The sequence below is a fragment of the Salvelinus namaycush genome, chromosome 16 (assembly GCF_016432855.1).
Source record: "Salvelinus namaycush isolate Seneca chromosome 16, SaNama_1.0, whole genome shotgun sequence".
NCBI lineage: Eukaryota > Metazoa > Chordata > Actinopteri > Salmoniformes > Salmonidae > Salvelinus > Salvelinus namaycush.
Window position 1 is genome coordinate 11,865,110 of NC_052322.1, and position 19,718 is coordinate 11,884,827.

The window sequence follows — 19,718 nt, forward strand, 5'->3', positions numbered from 1 at the left end:
ACTGCTCAGGGATGTTACCATGAGGCCATTGGTAATTTTAAAACAGCTACAGAGTTCAATGGCTGTGATGGGAGAAAACTGAGGCGGGATCAACAACATTGTAGTGACTCCAAAATAGTAATCCTGGATTGTAAACTGTTATGGTCAAAACATATTGATGCAACAGTAGCTAAGATGGGGAGAGGTCTGTCCGTAATAAAGCACCGCTTTGCCTTCTGAACAACAAATCAACAAGGCAGGTCCTTACAGGCCCTAGTTTTGTCGCACCTGAACTACTGTCAGGTGCCAAAAAGAGCGACTTGGGAAAATTACAACTGGCCCAAAACACTGCAACACGTCTGGCCCTTAAATATACACGTAGAGCTAACATTAATAATATGCATGTCAATCTCTCATGGTTCAAAGTAGAGGAGAGATTGACTTCATCACTACTTGTTTTTGTAAGAAGTATTGACATGTTGAATGTGCCGAGCTGTCTGTTTAAACTACTAGCACACAGCTCGTACACTCATGCATACCCCACACGACATGCCACCAGAGGTCCCTTCACAGTCCCCAAGTCCAGAACAGACTATGGGAGGCGGACAGTACTACATAGAGCCATGGCTACATGGAACTCTATTCCACATCAAGTAACTCACGCAAGTAATAAAATCAGATTTAAAAATCTTATAACAATATACCTTATGGAACAGCGAGGACTGTGAAGAGTCACACACACAGGCACAAACACACACATACAAACATACATAACATGCACACTATACACACACGTACACAGTTGTGGCCGGAGGGCACACACTTAATGTATTGTGAAATCTGTTATAAAATGTTTTTGAATGTTTAAAATGTTTATTAAAATGCCTTAATTTGTGCTGAATAACAGGAAGAGGCAGCAGCTAATGGGGATCCATAATACATACAAATACAAATGACAGATTGAAAAGAAGAATACAAAAATACAGAATACTAATATATGTATGTAACCAAGGGTGCTACTAGAAGCTCGGATGGGGGCACAGGGACAAAGACGTTTCAGATGGAGTGTGTGGGGAAGGTACTCATTGGGTCACGTGGTGAAGCATCATGCGTCGTTTCCATGGAGTTGTTTTTGCACGCTTGATGCTGATTGGTCAAAGGAAATACGGCTCTTGAAAAAACTAGCGCAACGATTGGCTTATGGCGTTTCTGGTTTAACCAATAAAAATACTTGCTTTTTACAAACTGGAGCATGTTCAGGAAGTTTTGAGCTTGTCTTTTTTTCATGCCTCTTTTGTGTTGAAACAGAGAAAAGTCTTGGATATATTCATTATTTTGTTCGAAAACATTTTTTGAAGCAAGTAAACAATTCTCTATTTTGAAGTGTGCATGTGAGTACAGTCAGATTTTCTCTCTTGTCACGTTCAGATACCCAGAGAGCAAGCTGTCCTTTCTCTCAGGTAGCTCGCTTGAAGCTAGCAGTAACAGTACTGTTTAAATTGTTCAACGTTTTGTGGTGTTTTCTAAGGGATCCGAATATTTCAGTGGGTTATTTGCTTTATACGACAGCTACTAAGTTATCCAGCGAGTCATTAAACAAGTTAACTAGCTAACTGTAGCAAAGCAATTAAGCAATGTGGTTACTGTTTTTGTCTCTAAAAAGCATATGCTCTTGCCAACTGTGTTAGCTAGCATGCTGAATTATGTTAACTAACATTTGGTTCAGGGTTTGTTAATTGCAGAATTCTGTTGAACCTCTCTGACTGAGCGAAGATGGATTCCTCTCCGATTCTGCGTCAGCATAGTCAGAACAAAATCCTGAACAACCATTCAAGGTAGGCCTACAGAGTATGGATAACTAACAAGTCAATTGTGCTTTATGTTGGTGGTCGCCGCTCCCTAATGATGCATGGCCACTGTTTATCAAGTACTGTTGATAAGTTAACCTGAATTAAAAACACTGTATAAACGGCCTGGAAAGTATATATGTCTGTCTACATTGACTGTCAATCTCCAGTCCAAACAGAATGAAGATCAACAGAATGACAGCAGACCCCAAACCAGGTTCTAAACACCCGTCTGTACCCCACCCTTGCAAACACCCCTCTGTACCCCACGGCCACCATTCCAAACGAGGGACTGAGAACAAGGTCCCAGCAGCAACCTCAGACAAAGACCCTAAGCCCCCTGTAAGACCACTGGGCATCAGCAGGCTGCCAGTGCTTGCTAAATCCTTGCCCCTTCAGACGCCCTCTGACTTCACCCAGTCACACAAGAGATGGGAGGAGAACTCTCTAGCGGTAAGAACTATAGATAGATTCTAAATACATAACCCAATTATATTTATGTGGTAAACCCATCGCTTCAAATGAAATGTATCACTGATTCTGGTCCCATATTAAGCCTAATTTCTGCATTAAAAAGCATGTGCGATGGGGAGTCTACATTGAAAGTGTTTCTTAACCAGGAATAGCCCTAACTTTGAGAAACCGGCCCTGAATGTGTATCTTACTAGCATTACTGGCAGTGCTAAGGGATGTCATTTAAATGTTTTGTCCTTATCTGTTTTCCTAAAGGGTAAAGCAAAGAGGAAGAAGCCAAACACCAAGCCTGTACCTTTCAACTTCACCCATCCCAGAGCCAACCGAATGGGGGCCACGAACCAGAGGCCGCCGCTGGTTGCTCAAACCACCCAACCTGAAAATACTTTTAGCGCTGCTGCCAGCCATAAAACAAGACCCACAACGACAGCTAAACTACCCAGTTCTGTCCCACAAACTCATAACAAGGCCCGAACAAAGTCAACAGTAGAACTTTCTGCTCGACTCCCAACACTCGCACAACACTTGGCGGCCAGAAAAGAAGGTCCAGGGCTAGCAGGCATCTTGTCACATCACGATGGAAAAGAATGGAAGACTCATTGGCCCCAGGCTACCAGTGCTGCCACCTCCATGTCTTTGTCTCAACATCCGAAACCAAAGGCACAGTCTTCTTCAGACAATCCATTTCACGGATCTGGATCGGGACAGCTTGGTCTTTCCAGACCGCCCAGTTCATTTGGTCCTGGCTCAGGTCTTTCGTCCATTGCGTTCTCATTTAGCAGTGACTCCTCCACTACCTCAGCCAAGCTCACTGCCCTCAGTACGGAAGCCTGCAGGGGCCATTTGGACACGCTCAGCATCAAAGATCTTTCCGAGCCTGGCCAGTTACTAAGTAGCACCGCTGGTGAGTTCAGAGCTCATCATAGAGCTGCAGTGTCATGGTGTTTGTTCTCTCTCTCCCTTGTCTCTAGATTTTCTAGGTTTTCGTTATCTTTAGATTTATATTTAGTTTTTGAAATTGTGTTCCTTTGTCCCTTGTGTGTGTTCCAGGACGTGTGGAGGCCTTCTCCTCTGACCCCTTTGCCCTACGTAGTATCCTGCAGAATGTCGGAGTCAATGCTGCTGGGGCTTCTATGTCTAGCCGTCCCTCTACAAAAGCCTATAACATGGTGAGTTGTCCTATGGTTCCTTTACACAGCAGACCTGGTACTCTATCAGATTGAGAGACACAGGAGAGTAGCGCTTCTTTGGTTATATACTCAACAAAAATATAAACGCAACAAAATCTGAATTTTTCCATATGCACAAAAATCTTCTCATTGTGTACAAATTTGTTTACATCCCTGTTAGTGAACATTTCTCCCTTGCCATGATAGTCCATCCAACTGACAGGTGTGGCATTTCAAGAAGCTGATTAAACAGCATGATTATTACACAGGTGCACCTTGTGCTAGGGACAATAAAAGGCAACTCTAAAAGGGAGAGTTTGGGCTACCATTACCTGTCTGTATTGTTTAGCATTAGGATACTTATTGTTATCAGTCCTTATAGCATAGGCATGTTCAGACACCCTGTCCTTGAGCCTTCTCTTAGTACGTCCTATGTAAAAGCACCCACATGGGCACTCCAGCCTGTACACCACATAGGTAGTGTTGACAAATGATTGAACTTTATAGGTTCCAGGTACACAAGTGTCCCTGAATGTATTTGTTTTTACAATATGATTGCAGTTACCACATGGAAGTTGCCTCTGGGCTTGGGGAGCCAACTTGGTTTAGTTACTGGGATGAGTTCGCTGCGCACCAACTTATCCTTGAGGGTAGGGGCCCTTCTGTAAGAGAATGCTGGGGGTTCAGTGAACACATCGCACAGAGTAGGATCACTTGCTTTTTGGCCATCAAGGAAAACGCTATGTCTGGCACAAACCCAACACCTCTCATCCCGAGAACACCATCCCCACAGTGAATGGTGGTGGCAGCATCATGTTGAGGGTATGTTTTTCATTGGCAGGGACTGGGAAACTGGTAAGGATTGATGGATGGTGCTAAATACAGGGAAATTCTTGAGGGAAACCTGTTTCAGTCTTTGAGATTTGAGACTGGGACGAAGGTTCACCTTCCAGCAGGACAATGACCCTAAACATACTGCTAAAGCAACACTCGAGTGGTTTAAGGGGAAATGTCTTGGAATGGCCTAGACCTCAATCCTTTTGAGAATCTGTGGTATGACTTAAAGATCGCTGTACACCAACGAACCCATCCAACTTGAAGGAGCTGGAGCAGTTTTGCCTTCAAGAATGAGCAAAAATCCCAGTGGCTAGATGTGCCACGCTTATAGAGACATACCCCAAGAGACTTGCTGCTGTAAAGGGTGGCTCTACAAAGTATTGACTTTGGGGGGTGAATAGTTATGCATGCCTAAGTTCTGTTTTTTTTTGTCTTGTTTGTTTCACAAGAAAATCATATTTTGCATCTTCAAAGCGGTAGGCATGTTGTGTAAATCAAATGATACTAGACCCCAAAAAATCTATTTTTATTCCAGGTTGTAAGGCAGCAAAATAGGAAAAATGCCAAGGGGGTGAATACTTTCGCAAGCCACTGTATTCTCCCTTCCTGTAAGATATATGTGGTTTATACATTTTTTGTTCTCCAATCTTAAGTTTAGTAGCAAGAGCTCGTGTACACAGGTTTTTTCCTTTTATGATATTGCATTTCTTTTGTGGTGTTCCATTCTCGTTATGCCATGTTTATCTTTGTATCTTGAATATTTTCTTTACGTTTATTTTTTTTGCTTTATCAACTACATATGGTAATGAATTGAGTCACTTCCTGTGAGAGTTGGGATATACAACAGTTTGTCCACCACTATTCTTTGTCACCCTGATGAAGGCTGTTGTAGCCGCAAGGCATCGGTGGGTTTTATTCTTACCATTAGGCTTTTTTATTTTTCACTACATGACAGTTAGTTGATTACTTCTGGAAGTTTGTTTGCACAAAGGCTGTTCCGGCATTGTTTACTATCCGGCATCAACTTATTTTTGTTTTGAGGTTGCCTGGCGCAATGGAACCAATAGAATAGTCATAGTAATCAAACACTCGTATTTGAAAGAAAACAAATACCAATTGAAGTGAACCCAGATCTGCAGGGTACTGACTGATGATCTTTCTGAGTTTGTGTGTCCAATTTCAGTCTGTGAACTAACTTGAAGTGATCTTTCCTCTGCAGCCCCAGAGAGTGTCCATCATGAAGAGTCAACAGAAGACTGCACCCTCTGCAGGTCAGTGGTAGTAGTACTGGACATTTCCAAGCTGCATATAACGGTCTATGTACCGCTGATATAAACTCAGCAAAAAAAGAAATGTCCCTTTTTCAGGACCCTGTCTTTCAAAAGATAATTCGTAAAAATCCAAATAACTTCACAGATCTTCATTGTAAAGTGTTTAAACACTGTTTCCCATGCTTGTTCAATGAACCATAAACAATTAATGAAGATGCACCTGTGGAACGGTCGTTAAGACACTAACAGCTTACAGACGGTAGGCAATTAAGGTCACAGTTATGACAACTTAGGACACTAAAGAGGCCATTCTACTGACTCTGAAAAACACTTGCATGCTGCAAGGAGGCATGAGGACTGCAGATGTGGCCAGGGCAATAAATTGCAATGTTCATACTGTGAGAGGCCTAAGACAGCGCTACAGGGAGACGGGATGGACAGCTGATCGTCCTCAGTGGCAGACCACGTGTAACAACACCTGTACAGGATCGGTACATCTGAACATCACACCTGTGGGACAGGTACAGGATGGCAACAACAACTGCCTGAGTTACACCAGGAATGCATAATCCCTTCATCAGTGCCCAGACTGTCCGCAATAGGCTGAGAGAGGGTGGACTGAGGGCTTGTAGGCCTGTTGTAAGGCAGGTCCTCACCAGACATCAACCTCAACAACGTCACCTATGGGCACAAACCCACCGTTGCTGGACCAGACAGGACTGGCAAAAATTGCTCTTCACTGACGAGTCGTGGGTTTGTCTCATCAGGAGTGATGGTCAGATTCGTGTTTATCGTCAAAGGACTGAGCGTTACACCGAGGCCTGTACTCTGGAGCGGGATCGATTTGGAGGTGGAGGGTCAGTCATGGTCTGGGGCGGTGTGTCACAGCCTCATCGGACTGAGCTTGTTGTCATTGCAGGCAATCTCAACACAGTGCGTTACAGGGAAGACATCCTCCTCCCTCATGTAGTACCCTTCCTGCAGGCTCATCCTGACATGACCCTCCAGCATGACAATGCCACCAGCCATACTGCTCAGTCTGTGCGTGATTTCCTGCAAGACAGGAATGTCAGTTTCCTGCCATGGCCAGCGACGAGCCCGGATCTCAATCCCATTGCGCATGTCTGGGACCTGTTGGATCGGAGGGCTAGGGCCATTCCCCCCAGAAATGTCTGGGAACTTGCAGGTGCCTTGGTGGAAGAGTGGGGTAACATCTCACAGCAAGAACTGGCAAATATGGTGCAGTCCATGTGGAGGAAATGCACTGCAGTACTTAATGCAGCTGGTGGCCACAACAGATACTGACTGTTACTTTCGATTTTGACTCCCCCCCCCCCCCCGCTTTGTTCAGGGACACATTATTCAATTTCTGTTAGTCACATGTCTGTGGAACTTGTTCAGTTTGTCACAATTGTAGAATCTTGTTATGTTCATACAAATATTTACACATGTTAAGTTTGCTGAAAATAAACGCAGTTGACAGTGAGGGGACGTTTCTTTTTTTGCTGAGTTTAACATTGACATTGAAGGCTATTTCCGTGTGGAAATGTTGCATGTAGCACCCCTTTAAAAACACAATTTGCACTGATCTGTTTGATTAGCCAGCCTATTCAAACTCCTACTCCAGCTCAATCTAAGGGCCTAGGACAGGCTAGCAAGTCTATAGCCTTGTATGTGCTTGAATTGTTTATAGGTCCTTTAAGATCTCTTCAGTTCTCCCCTGAGCCTTCAGCCCTCAACAGCATCCTTCAGAATGAAGGGGTTACCTACCCTCTGCAGCCCCAGAGAGTGTCCGTCATGAAGAGTCACCAGAAGACTGCAGCCTTGGCAGGTCCGTGGTAGTACTATCTTTGAGCACGTTTTGAAGAGCAAAGCTTAGAAATGCCTGCAATAGCTTACTACTGCTTCATAATCATGATGCAAAAATATTCATTGTAAAGAAGCTTTCTAGCTTCAACCAGTGCTAAAAGAAAGAAAAAAAGTTAAACTAACAAGTCTGTAACCTTGTATGTGCTTGTGTTCCAGGTCCAGGACGGAGTGTCCCGTTCACCCCAGACCCCACGGCCCTAAGCAGCATCCTACAGAATGAAGGGGTGACGGCTGGGGGAATGCTGGGGGCCACACCACAACGCACCTCTGTCTGCCCCTCTGCCTGCCCCTCTGCCAGGGGGACCTCCATCTACACTGTGAGTAAATACTTTGATCGATAAATGTATTTAAAATGTATGATTTGATCATGCATATAAAGCCGCTCCAGCCAGGGTGAAAACAACTTTATATGCATTTCAATTAAGATTTAAAAGTCATTGCCATAGTACTGCCTCATGTCCCTATTTCTCATGTCATGTCTCCTTAGGGCTGCATGAAACAGGCAGCCACAGTTTACTGATGAGTATAGAGAGGCTTTAGGAATATAAACAGAATATTCACTGTGGTGCTTTACCTTTCCAGGCTCAGAGAGTACCTGTCACAAAGAGTTGCACTGAAGCATCTGGAGGACCTCTGGGTAAGTTATACTGAACAAAAATATAAACGCAACATTTAACAATTTCAAAGATTTTACTCAGTTCCAGTTCATAGAAGGAAATCGGTCAATTGAGTAAAATTCAGTAGGCCCTAATCTATAGATTTCACATGACTGGGTCGGGGTGCGGCCATGGGTGGGCCTGGCAGGGCATAGGCCCACCCACTTGGTTGGATGTACTGCCAAATTCTTAAAAATGACGTCGGAGGCGGCTTTTGGTTAAGTTCTCTGGCAACAGCTCTGTTGTACATTCCTGTAGTCAGCATGCCAATTGCACGCTCCCTCAACTAGAGACATCTGTGGCATTGTCTTGTGTGACAAAACTGCACATTTTAGAGTGGCCTTTTATTGTCCCCAGGACAAGGTTCACCTGTGTAATGATCTTGCTGTTTAATCAGCTTCTTGATATGCCATACCTGTCAGGTGGATGGATTATCTTGGCAAATGAGAAATGATCACTAACAGGGATTTAAACAATTTTGTGCACAAAATTTGAGGGAAAGATGCTTTTTGTGCATATGGAACATTTCTGGGATCTTTTATTTCAGCTCATGAAAAATGGGACCAACACTACCTGTTGCGTTTTATATATTTGTTCAGTATAGTTACAGTGCATTGGGAAAGTATTCAGACTTTTCCCACATTTTGTTACGTTACAGCCTTTTCCTCATCAATCTACACACAATATCCCGTAATGACAAAGCAAAAACAATTTAGACATTTTTGCAAATGTATTAAAATAAAAAAACAGATGCCTTATTTACATATTCAGACCCTTTCCTCTGAGACTTGAAATTGAGCACAGGTGTATCCTGTTTCCATTGATCATCCTTGAGATGTTTCTACAACTTGATTGGAGTCCACCTGAGGTAAATTCAAATGACTAGAAATTATTTGGAAAAGCACACACCTGTCTATGTAAGGTCCCACAGTCGACAGTGCATGTCAGAGCAAAAACCAAGCCATGAGGTCGAAGGAATCGTCCGTAGAGCTCCGAGACACGATTGTTGTCGAGGCACAGATCTGGGAAGGGTACCAAAAAATTTCTGCAGCATTGAAGGTCCCCAAGAACACAGTGGCCTCCATCATTCTTAAATGGAAACATTTATGGTCACTCTGACAGAGCTCCCGATTTTCCTCTTGGGAGATAGGAGAACCTTCCAGAAGGACAACCATCTCATCAGCACTCTAGCAATCAGGCCTTTATGGTAGAGTGGCCAGACGGAAGCCACTCCTCAGTAAAAGGCACATGACAGCCCGCTTGGAGTTTGCCAAAAGGCTCCTAAAGGACTTTGACCATGCGAAAAAATATTCTTTGGTCTGAATGACAAGCGTCATGTTTGGAGGAAACCTGTCCCCATCCCCACGGTGATGCATGGTGGTGGCAGCATCATGCTGTGAGGATGTTTTTCAGTGGCAGGGACTGGGAGACTAGTCAGGATCGAGGGAAAGATGAACAGAGAAAAGTAAAGAGATCCTTGATGAAAACCTGCTTAGGACCTCAGACTGGGGCAAAGGTTCATCTTCCAACAGGACAACAACCCTAAGCACACAGCCAAGATAACGCAGGAGTGGCTTCAGGACAAGTCTCTGAATGTTCTTGAGTGGCCCGCCCAGAGCCCGGACTTGAACCCGATCAAACATTTCTGGGGACTTGAAAATAGCTGTGCAGCATCGCTCCCCATACAACCTAACAGAGCGTGAGATGATCTGCAGAGAAGAATTGGAGAAACTCCCCAAATATACAGGTGTGCCAAGCCTGTAGCGGCATACACAAGAAGACTGTAATCGTTGGCAAAGGTGCTTCAACGAAGCACTGAGTAAATGGTCTAAATACTTAGTTTTCTACAAACTTGTTTCGCTTTGTCATTATGGGGTATAGTGTGTAGATTGATAAGGAAAAATGTTTTATACATTTTAGAATTAGGCTGTAAAGTAATAAAATGTGGAAAAAGTGAAGGGGTATGAATACTTCCCGAATACACTGTATATGCTACCGTTTCTATCGGCAGATATTCACCGGGTTGTCCCTCTCCTCTTGGGTCTGTTACATTTTTCCCTCAAGGCCCCTGAGTATTTGCTATGACTGTAATATGTGGTTGTCTTACCCAGCTATCTTAAGAGGAATGCACCAGATTGTAAGTCACTCTGGATAAGAACGTCTGCTAAATGACAAAAATGTAAATGTTCAAATGTTATGTCTGTCTTATAACTTGATTTGAGCCCAATACTACATACCTGGCTTGAGGAGTTAGCGAGGTATCTTTGGTCAACCGGTACCACCAAAGTGGCTCACCTTTTAGCCAGGTACATTTCTATGGCAACGAATCCTTAAGAACTAACTTGCTCCAGGGCAGGCTAACTACATTTATCCTGAATGAAGTGTGAGCTGCGAGTTGAGGACCAATGAAATCCGATTCCCTCCCTATCGCAAAGATTGCTTCATTATCCCCTTCATTTAAGGAAGAAGACTGATTGAGTATTCTCTTTTTTGTGTTAAATGTTAAAATACCTATCACATTTAGTAATGACAGAATGCATTTGAATCTTCATGCACAGTAAAACCTTTTATATGACTTAAGTTACAAGCCTGCTAGAGTTAGCGGTCCTCTGGGGGGGTATCCTATGAAGCAAGCTAGATCTACTGAGGGTTTTCTAAAGCTAACCAGCTCCAGTTAATTTCACATTCCAGCTCAGGCTTCTTCCTTACTACGACGTGGAATACTGCTTGTCCGCCTCCCGCTGACTCTCGCAGGCTTGTAACTGCTTGTGCACGTGGCTAGTCGACGCCGCACATGGCTAGTCGAACACCAAACTCTTTGAGGCAATGCTGAAACGTCAATCCATTGGGCGAGTCAGTGCCACATTTTAATTTGTGCCGAAATCAAAAGAAAATGTATCATGCAAATTCAGCAGGCTATGGTGTGAAATAAGATTGTTCTTGTGCCATCTTCATTGTATTACTTATCGTTAATGCCGTCTTTGGGGTGCTTATCAATGCACAAGCACCTTTTTTCCCCCACTCCTTTCGATATTTGTATTGCATTGCGTGAAGTTTAAAATGGATTCTGTTGTTACTAAATGTGTAATGTGATATATTTTAACATCACTTTTTTTGCACGCAAAAAACATTTGAGTAATAAAATATTGAATAATTCATCTTCCTCAAATGAAGGGGATGATGACGCAATCTTTGCAACAGGGAGTGAATCTGATTGGTCTTCAATTTGCGTTTGTCATCTCATTCAGGGTAATTAGAGTTAGTTAGCTCTGAAGGATTCGTTTCCATAGACATGTACCTGGCGAAAACGTGAGCCACTTTCGTATGATTTATTATTATTTTATTTATTTAATCCTGATTTTGAAAGCAAGGTAACTGTGGTCAACTCAGATAACTCCACAAACCTGCTTCGTAGGATACCCCTCTGCTCTGTCTTTGTTATGAAGTAGTCTGTCGCTGTCCGTCTGTCAATATGATCTATCTGTCTGTCCCTCTGGTCAGTGATGCCAGTCGGCCAGAAGTGGACACCCCAACGGGTCCCTGACACCAGGCATCAGCCCATGTCCATGGTAAGTATGTTACAGTACACTTTCACTCGTATGTCCATGGTCTGTATGTAGAGTTTTTTGATTTTGAACTGTCAACACTAAAGTGGCACCTTCTCAGCATATGTTGCCCATGGTGGAATCAAACTGACAACCCTGATATTGCCAGCACCATAGATGCTCTAACTCACTGAGCCATCTTCTTTCAGGGGAGGCACCTGTCTGCCCACCGGACCCCCTACGCATGCTCTCCTAGACTCTGGGGCCTCCAGGGCCACAACCGAGATCTGGAGACACACAAGGAGGTGAGGACGAAGGCTTACTAATGGAATATATATATATATATATATCCTACACCACATGACTGAATTAGGTTGCTAATGTCTATTTCATAATGTTGAGTCACTTAAGTCATTGAGTGCGTGTTTGTGGCAGGAGGTTGTTCAGCGATTATTCAAGGAGACGGACCAAGAGGAGGAAGATAGGATAGACAACAGGGAGCTGGTCGAAGACCCTACTGAGACCCGAGCAGACAAGGACCAGGAGGAGGAGGAGGAGGAAAATAACACGGGAACAGGACTCCAGACCTTCTTTCAAGCCCCACACAGGGAATCTGTCATTTTCTTCTCAACGGGGAAGAAGCTGCTCAGAGCAGCTCCAGCACAAGAACAGGAGAGCCCTGTGGCTGGATTTCTGGAGCGAGGTGGGCCACTGGAGAAGTGTTGGCCTGGGGCCAGAGCTTCAGCACAGGGGACTGTCCTTGAGCTCCTGCTACATCCAGTCAGACCCTCGTCTGGACCAGAAACTCTATCCACGGTTGCTACTGCAGCCATAGCATCAGGCTTGACCAGGCTAGCCAACCCCTCAGCCTTTGTCCCCCTGAGTCATCCCAGAGGTAGGACTGCTGAGACAATTTACCTTTTGATACTACTTGTAGCTGGGCTGGCTCAGTAGAGTGGGCAGAATCCATTGATAGATAAACATTTGATAGTTCTTATCCCATTGATGCAAAAAGTGCTTAATAAATACATTTGATTGACTGACCTCGGTCCTCTGAATGTCTAACCAGTAACCTGTGTCGTTGCAGGTAGTATCATCATCCCAAAGAGCGGCGCTCTGAGTTCTGCTGCAGCCTTGCTCCGCCGGCGCCTCCCCCCTCTGCAGGAGCTACGTCTGGATGAGGAGGTGGCTACCTACACCACCACCTCCCCAGCCCCTCCCTGCTCCTCCATTGCCACCTCCTCTTGGCCCGTGCAGACCCGCTGTGGAAACCCTGTGGCAGCAGCCCTGTATCTGCAGGACTACACTGTAAGTTTGGTATCATCGTTTAATTTACATGTTAGTCCTACAGGCATTTAGCCCATCTATAGCATCGGTTTCTAAGATTCCTCCAGTAGTCGGGTGATGAACAAGACTTGGAAGGATGGCATCGTGAGACCTTCCTACCTATTGATGAGGATTCATGTTCATTGTCCAATAATCAGAAGAGCATCATTGATCATTTTGTGATAGTTAAAAGTCAATTGAAACTCTTTTCCTGTTCTCCCCTTCAGAGTTTTCGGTCAATCATCTTGGACCCCTCGTCTGCTCTTTCCTCCCCCTGCTCCTCTCCTCTACAGGAGAGATGATGGCTGTTGCACTGAGAATGTTTCTCTTCTTTTTTTGTCTGGTCTAGTTTACTGATAAGACACTGTAAAAATTACGGATTGTTAAGCAAAGACTTGAAGGAGTGTATGTATGTATGTACAGGTAACTGCCAAAATAAAGGAAACACCAACATAATGTGTACATTGGCATACTGTAGATTCTACAAGTGTCTGGAACTCTGTTAGAAGGATGCAACACCATTCTTCCACGAGAAGTTCTATCATTTAGTATTTTGTTTTTGATGCTGGTGGAAAAACGCAGTCTCAGATGCCACTCCAGAAGCTCCTATAAGTTTTCAATTGTGCTGAGATCTGATGACTGAGATGGTGTATGGTTTACAGGCTCAACAAACCATTCAGTGACCACTCGTGCTCTGTGGATGGGGGCATTGTCATCCTATGGGGGCATAGCCATGGTAGCCAAAATGACCTGCCCAGAATTTTTACAGTGCAGTCAGTTAGTATTCAGACCCCTTGACTTTTCCCACATTTTGTTACGTTACAGCCTTATTCTAAAATTGATCAAATAATATTTTTTTTCATCAATCTACACACAATACCCCATAATGACAAAGCAAAAACATTTTTTTTGAAAATGTATTACAAATTTAAAAAACGATACCTTTTATTTACATAAGTATTCAGCCCCATTGCTATGAGACTTGAAATGGAGCTCAGGTGCATCCTGTTTCCATTGATCATCCGTGAGATGTTTCTACAACTTGATTAGAGTCCACTTGTGGTAAATTCAATTGATTGGACATGATTTGGAAAGGCACACACCTGTTTATATAAAGTCCCACAGTTGACAGTGCATGTCAGAGCAAAAACCAAATCATGAGGTCGAAGGAATTGTCCGTAGAGCTCTGAGACAGCATTGTGTCGAGGCAGAGTTCTGAGAAAGGGTACTAAAAAAGTTACGCAGCATTGAAGGTCCCCAAGAACACAGCAGCCTCCATCATTCTTAAATGGAAGAAGTTTGGAACCACCAAGATTCTTCCTAGAGCTTTCCTAGAGCTAGAAATTGAGCATTCAGGGAGGTGACCAAGAACCTGGTGGTTACTCTGACAGTTCATCTGTGGAGATGGGAGAACCTTCCAGAAGGACAACCATCTCTGCAGCACTCCACCAGTCAGGCTTTTATGGTACAGTGGCAAGATGGATGCCACTCCTCAGTAAAAGGCTCTGACCATGAGAAACAAAATTCTCTGGTCTGATGAAACCAAGATTGAGCTCTTTGGCCTGAATGCCAAGTGTCACGTCTGGAGGAAACATGGCACCATCCCTACAGTGAAGCATGGTGGTGGCAGCATCATGCTGTGGGGATGTTTTTCAGCGGCAGGACCTGGGAGACTAGTCAGGATCGAGGGAAAGATGAACGGAGCAAAGTAGAGAGAGGTCCTTGATGATAACCTGCTCCACAGTGCTCAGGGCCTCCAAACTGGGGCAGAGGTTCACCTTCCAACAGGAATACGACCCTAAGCACACAGCCCAGACAACACAGGAGTGACTTCGGGCCAAGTCTCTGAATGTCCTTGAATGGCCCAGACAGAGCCCAGACTTGAACTCGATCTAACATTTCTGGAGAGACCTGAAAATAGCTGTGCAGCAATGCTCCCCATCCAGATAAGAATGGTAGAAACTCCCCAAATACAGCTGTGCCAAGCTTGTAGCATTAAACCCAAGAAGACTCAAGGCTGTAATTGCTGCCAAAGTTAAATAAATCATTTTATTTTTGCCAGTATTTACTGTATCCAAGAATGTGACATTAAAAGTGTTTCATTCGAATCAAACAAAGAAAATGAATTGTCAAATCAATGTTGATATTTTCTAGACTACTGATCCCATTTGGACACTGTTGGGAATCTGTGGCTTGATCAATGTTACAAATATTTAAATTAAATGATCTTCCGGAATTGATAAGGGGAATATGTAGATTTTATTCGATTTTTGATTTTGTAATTTTTCATGAAACTGAGTCAATATCGATGTCAGCATTGTTTCACTAAAATGAGGCCAAAATCAGATTGTGTAGATTTCAGGACGTGTAAAACTGTCGTATGATGCATGTTTTGTGAGTTTTATTATGACATGGTCGTGAAGCCCGTTGGAAACTATACTTACTGTAATAGAGCTTTTTAGGTTCTGATGGACAGTGTCAACTACAGCGATCTCGCAGAGCCAGACTGCTTTTTAGGTTCTGATGGACAGTGTCAACTACAGCGATCTCGCAGAGCCAGACTGCTTTTTAGGTTCTGATGCACAGTGTCAACTACAGCGATCTCACAGAGCCAGACTGCTTTTTAGGTTCTGATGCACAGTGTCAACTACAGCAATCTCGCAGAGCCAGACTAGTGTCTCTTCATTTTTATTTAACCAGTCTTATTTACAATGACGACCAAGAAGATCCGCGTTAAAATGTAAAGGTAATTTCAGATTGAGCCGACGCTGCGTTTACCGTGAATGCAGTCCACGAAGGCGAGATCATTGCCTTTACATTTCAGTCGAGCTATAACCTGAATTGAATCCAGCCCTCTGTGTCAACTGACTCTTTCTAGCGCTGTGTATGAAATGCCATCTGGAATCTGTAGCCTTTAGCGGGGGAGTATGTTGTTCCTCAAGACATTCCCTTTAACTGGGCTATACCGCATAACAGATGAATACACTGGCCTGTGCTACCACTTCTGAAGAAGAGCAAGACTGTAGTCGCGTTCCAGACATCACACACCAGACATCTGCAAAGTAGTCACGCTACACACATTTACCAATTATTTAATGGTACGTCATCTACGTTGCAGTCTACATTGCAGTCATGTCATATTGATTCAGTTAGTAACATGTAAAACACAACAAAAGTATTTGGGAGATTTAGTGTGCGACTGCAACGTAGAACGCGACCTGTAGCTCATACCATTGGCTTTGGCTACTGTACCGCTTGGCATGTTAAAAGATTTCGTGTGTCTTAATCTGAATTTTTCTGCCTCATAACAGATTAAAATGTATAATGTGTGTCTACAGGTGATTGACAAATAACTTTAACATTCCCTGAATTTCTACTGGGCCATACTAAAGTTAAAGTATCTGTCTGGTGAAAATCTCACTTAAAAGTGTATATTATGTTAACTCATACTCATAATGTTGTTGACTCGTCCTATACTTGTATTTGTGGCCAAAGCATAAATTGGAGAGAAAAAGGTAAAAACTTTTTTTTTTAAACTTGTATGTCAAACTGGGCCCGGTTTCCCAAAAGCATCTTTAAGGCTACGTTCATTGTTAAAGGTCTACTCACATTAATATTTTTAATGACTGGTATACCGCCCACACATTATGTCGTTGGGGTACGCCCACACCATTCCAGCACATAAAAGCTGCTTTTAAACATACTTAATTAAAACATTTTTGGAAGGAAAACAATTTCATGCATATTGTAATTAATTATAGGTCATATTTAACAGAAATCTGGAAACACTGGGCAGTTACTTTAAAGACAGTGTTTTCAGGAAGCAAGTCATCTCTTCCCACAGCCAATGTATCTCTGACACTGGGGGTGGTGGAGACCAGCAAGACTATAGTATATGTAACACATACTGATGAGGAACACATGATGATAACGTAAGCATTCCTCTGCTGCTGGTTATCTGAAATGTACCCTGTCTGTTGCTGAAACAGCAGGTTAATTAAAGGACACGTAGACAGGGGGTAGAGATGACCCAGCACACTATCTGTGGCCAGTGTCTTTTGATTGCCACATTCATGTAGGTGGGCTTGCCTAGCCTGGTCCCAGATCTGTTTGTGTGTCTTGCCAACTCCTAGGCTATGGCCATTGTTGTCACTTTGGGACCAGGCTTACGCATATCAATGTCAATTCTGACCTAATGGTGACTTACAGTTTCTATGTTATCATGGTTCTCTCATATCATCGGTGCTGGGTGTATCAAACATAAGACATGCAGTCTACTAGCAGTATCCTGATGTGGGTAGAGTCGCATTTGTTATTTCTTTGGGACACAGGGGCCCTTCAAGGTCTCTGGTCTCAGAGATAAATTATATGATTATAATGTATTATAATTTATTAAAGTTTTAAATGTTCATATTTTAATCCCTCAAGCATGTTTTAAATGTATCCTACATTCTATCATATGTTCTGTTACTGTGCCCTCTAGGAGGTGACAGTCACTGTGATGTATATTTAGTTCAGTCATGAGGTGTGTGTGTGTGGATGTGTTTAACTATACTTGTGGGGACCAGAATAGTAAACAAACAAAAATTGACCAATTGGAGACATTTTTAGTCCCCGCAAGGTCAAATGTTATTTCTAGAGGGTTGAAGTTAGAATTAGGGTTAGGAGCTAGAGTTAGGAATAGGTTAGGGGTGAGGGAAAATAGGATTTTGAATGCGACTGAATTGTGGGTCCCCACACGATCAGTAATACAAGACTGTGTGTGTGTGTGTGTGTGTGTGAGAGATTCGGGGGCAGGGCTATAGGGCAGTGTCCTTTATAAAGCCAGTGACCTTACCATTCTCTCTTGAGAAACAGGGTAGCAGCCAATCTATCCCTTTCCTTCCTTAGTGCCACCACCTAGTTGGTGTGGAGCCCTGTGGACACCATGTCACATACAAGCATGGATCCAACCAAGATGGGCATCGGCCGGTCTATAGCCGTGCTGACGTCTGGTGGTGATGCCCAAGGTAAGAAGTGTGTGTGACGTCAGAGAGACAGTGTGTGTGTGTGCCTGTAACTTTGTGTGCCTATAACTGTGTCTAGGTTTTTGTATGTGGTGTGTGTCAGTGTTAGTACTGCAATAGTCTGGGTTTGACTGTGAGGACCTCCAGCTCTGTAGGTGAAATCAAATCATCCCAGTTTATATTAACTCAACACCCCGAGTTGAATTATTGAGTTAGGGCTGGAGTTATCTCTGAAGAACATCCAAAGCAAGCTAAAAGCAGCCAAAGAAGGGTTGGGCGACTGAGCGATCAGTTATGCCAGTTAGATTCTGGAGTTATGTGTCTTCATGGTCACTTAGTCCCAGAGGCCAGGTGTCAGGAGTTGATGAATGTCTTTAGCTTTTAGGTTTGTGGTGCGTGATAGCTTTCCTGTACCCTTAGAGCCACGGGACTTTTTAGGCTGACACCCGATACAGATAACTTAACTACCCAACTTGACCAGGATCTCAAATTGGCAATATCTACACAAACATTGTTGTCCTGCATCTTTCCCTAGCAGGGTATACTTCTTATCTTGAAGTTGCATAACTTATGCTTCAAATTTGTGTACTACTCCATGATTGTTGAGAGACAAAAAAAGTAGAGTAAAATGAGACTGTAGTTTACTGGCAATGTCATATAAGTACATTTCAGTAGTGCTGACTGTGTTTATAGTTTAAATTCACAGAATACCTTAGCTGGCCCACCAGTAAATACCATTACATGATATTTATTTGGACAGATCTCTACTAAGTTGTTGCAAGATACATTGCCAGTGCGGCTAGGTATAGGGTATAGTGGCTATTAAACAATATATATTATGACTGATGTTTGTCTAGCTGTTGTATCATCATTGAAAATAAGAATTTGTTCTTTAACTGACTTGCCTAGTTAAATAAAGGTAAAAAAAAAAAAATACAATTAAAACCATTGCTAGATAGATGATTCCAAATGTGTCCCATAACCTTTTCTCTAAGCCACTGTTATCTCCCGCCTATTCCCCGTCCGTCTCCCCCTCTAATTTGGTGTTAATTTTAGACCCTCTGACCTTTTTTGTGGAACGTCATGGTATGGAGGCTATGGCCACGCTCTTCTCTCAGCTGCTCTACTGTAACAAGAGACGGTCCCGTACCATGCTTGTCTACCAACCAACCAATCACAACACGCACCCACACACCTTGGCCTTTAGTGTTCTGAACATGGAGAGAAGATAGAGTACAGTCTACAGATCTGTTTACAGACATGACACCTCTCTATTCCAATTCTGAAAATAAGTTTATGAGCCATTTTGGATGTGTCAGCCGGACGTTGTAGCCAAAATACTCTGAGCACAAAACACAAATGTCAAGGGACTTGATACCCATATGTCAATGGTTGATACACATAAAATATATGTGTATAAAGCATCGATATATGGGTATCAAGCCACTTAGGGGCTATAAAAGTCATATTAATGTGTTTGATGACAATGCTGAAATCCAAATGTAAACTTGATTTAGTCTTAATGTTAGTATTCGTTAAACGGGTTGTTTTACGCCATAACTACTGTACTGCCACTGTGAGATGTGGCCCTGTGTACGTCACAGTTTGGCTTTGACAAGCTGCTCGTTATTGTGCATTGCACTTTACTGAAAGCCTGCAGGTGTAAGACTTTAGAACTTGTTATAAGCATGTATAAGCCTTCAGTCAATCCTGTTTGTCTGTCTATCTGTGACTATCAG

The 19,718-nt window shown here is 43.2% G+C and overlaps 1 protein-coding gene across 1 annotated transcript; it reads left to right on the forward strand.

Annotated features, from left to right (window-relative positions):
- The first annotated feature begins 1,245 nt into the window (after positions 1-1,245).
- LOC120060618 (trophinin associated protein) lies at positions 1,246-13,418 on the forward strand. The gene is made up of 14 exons (XM_039009998.1): positions 1,246-1,370; positions 1,706-1,814; positions 1,997-2,279; positions 2,556-3,204; positions 3,351-3,469; positions 5,526-5,577; positions 7,271-7,408; positions 7,603-7,763; positions 8,029-8,083; positions 11,604-11,671; positions 11,857-11,952; positions 12,083-12,542; positions 12,735-12,955; positions 13,201-13,418. The coding sequence occupies exons 2-14, from the start codon at positions 1,753-1,755 to the stop codon at positions 13,273-13,275; spliced, it is 2,439 nt and encodes an 812-aa protein (XP_038865926.1). The 5' UTR covers positions 1,246-1,370; positions 1,706-1,752; the 3' UTR covers positions 13,276-13,418.
- Positions 13,419-19,718: the final 6,300 nt, after the last annotated feature.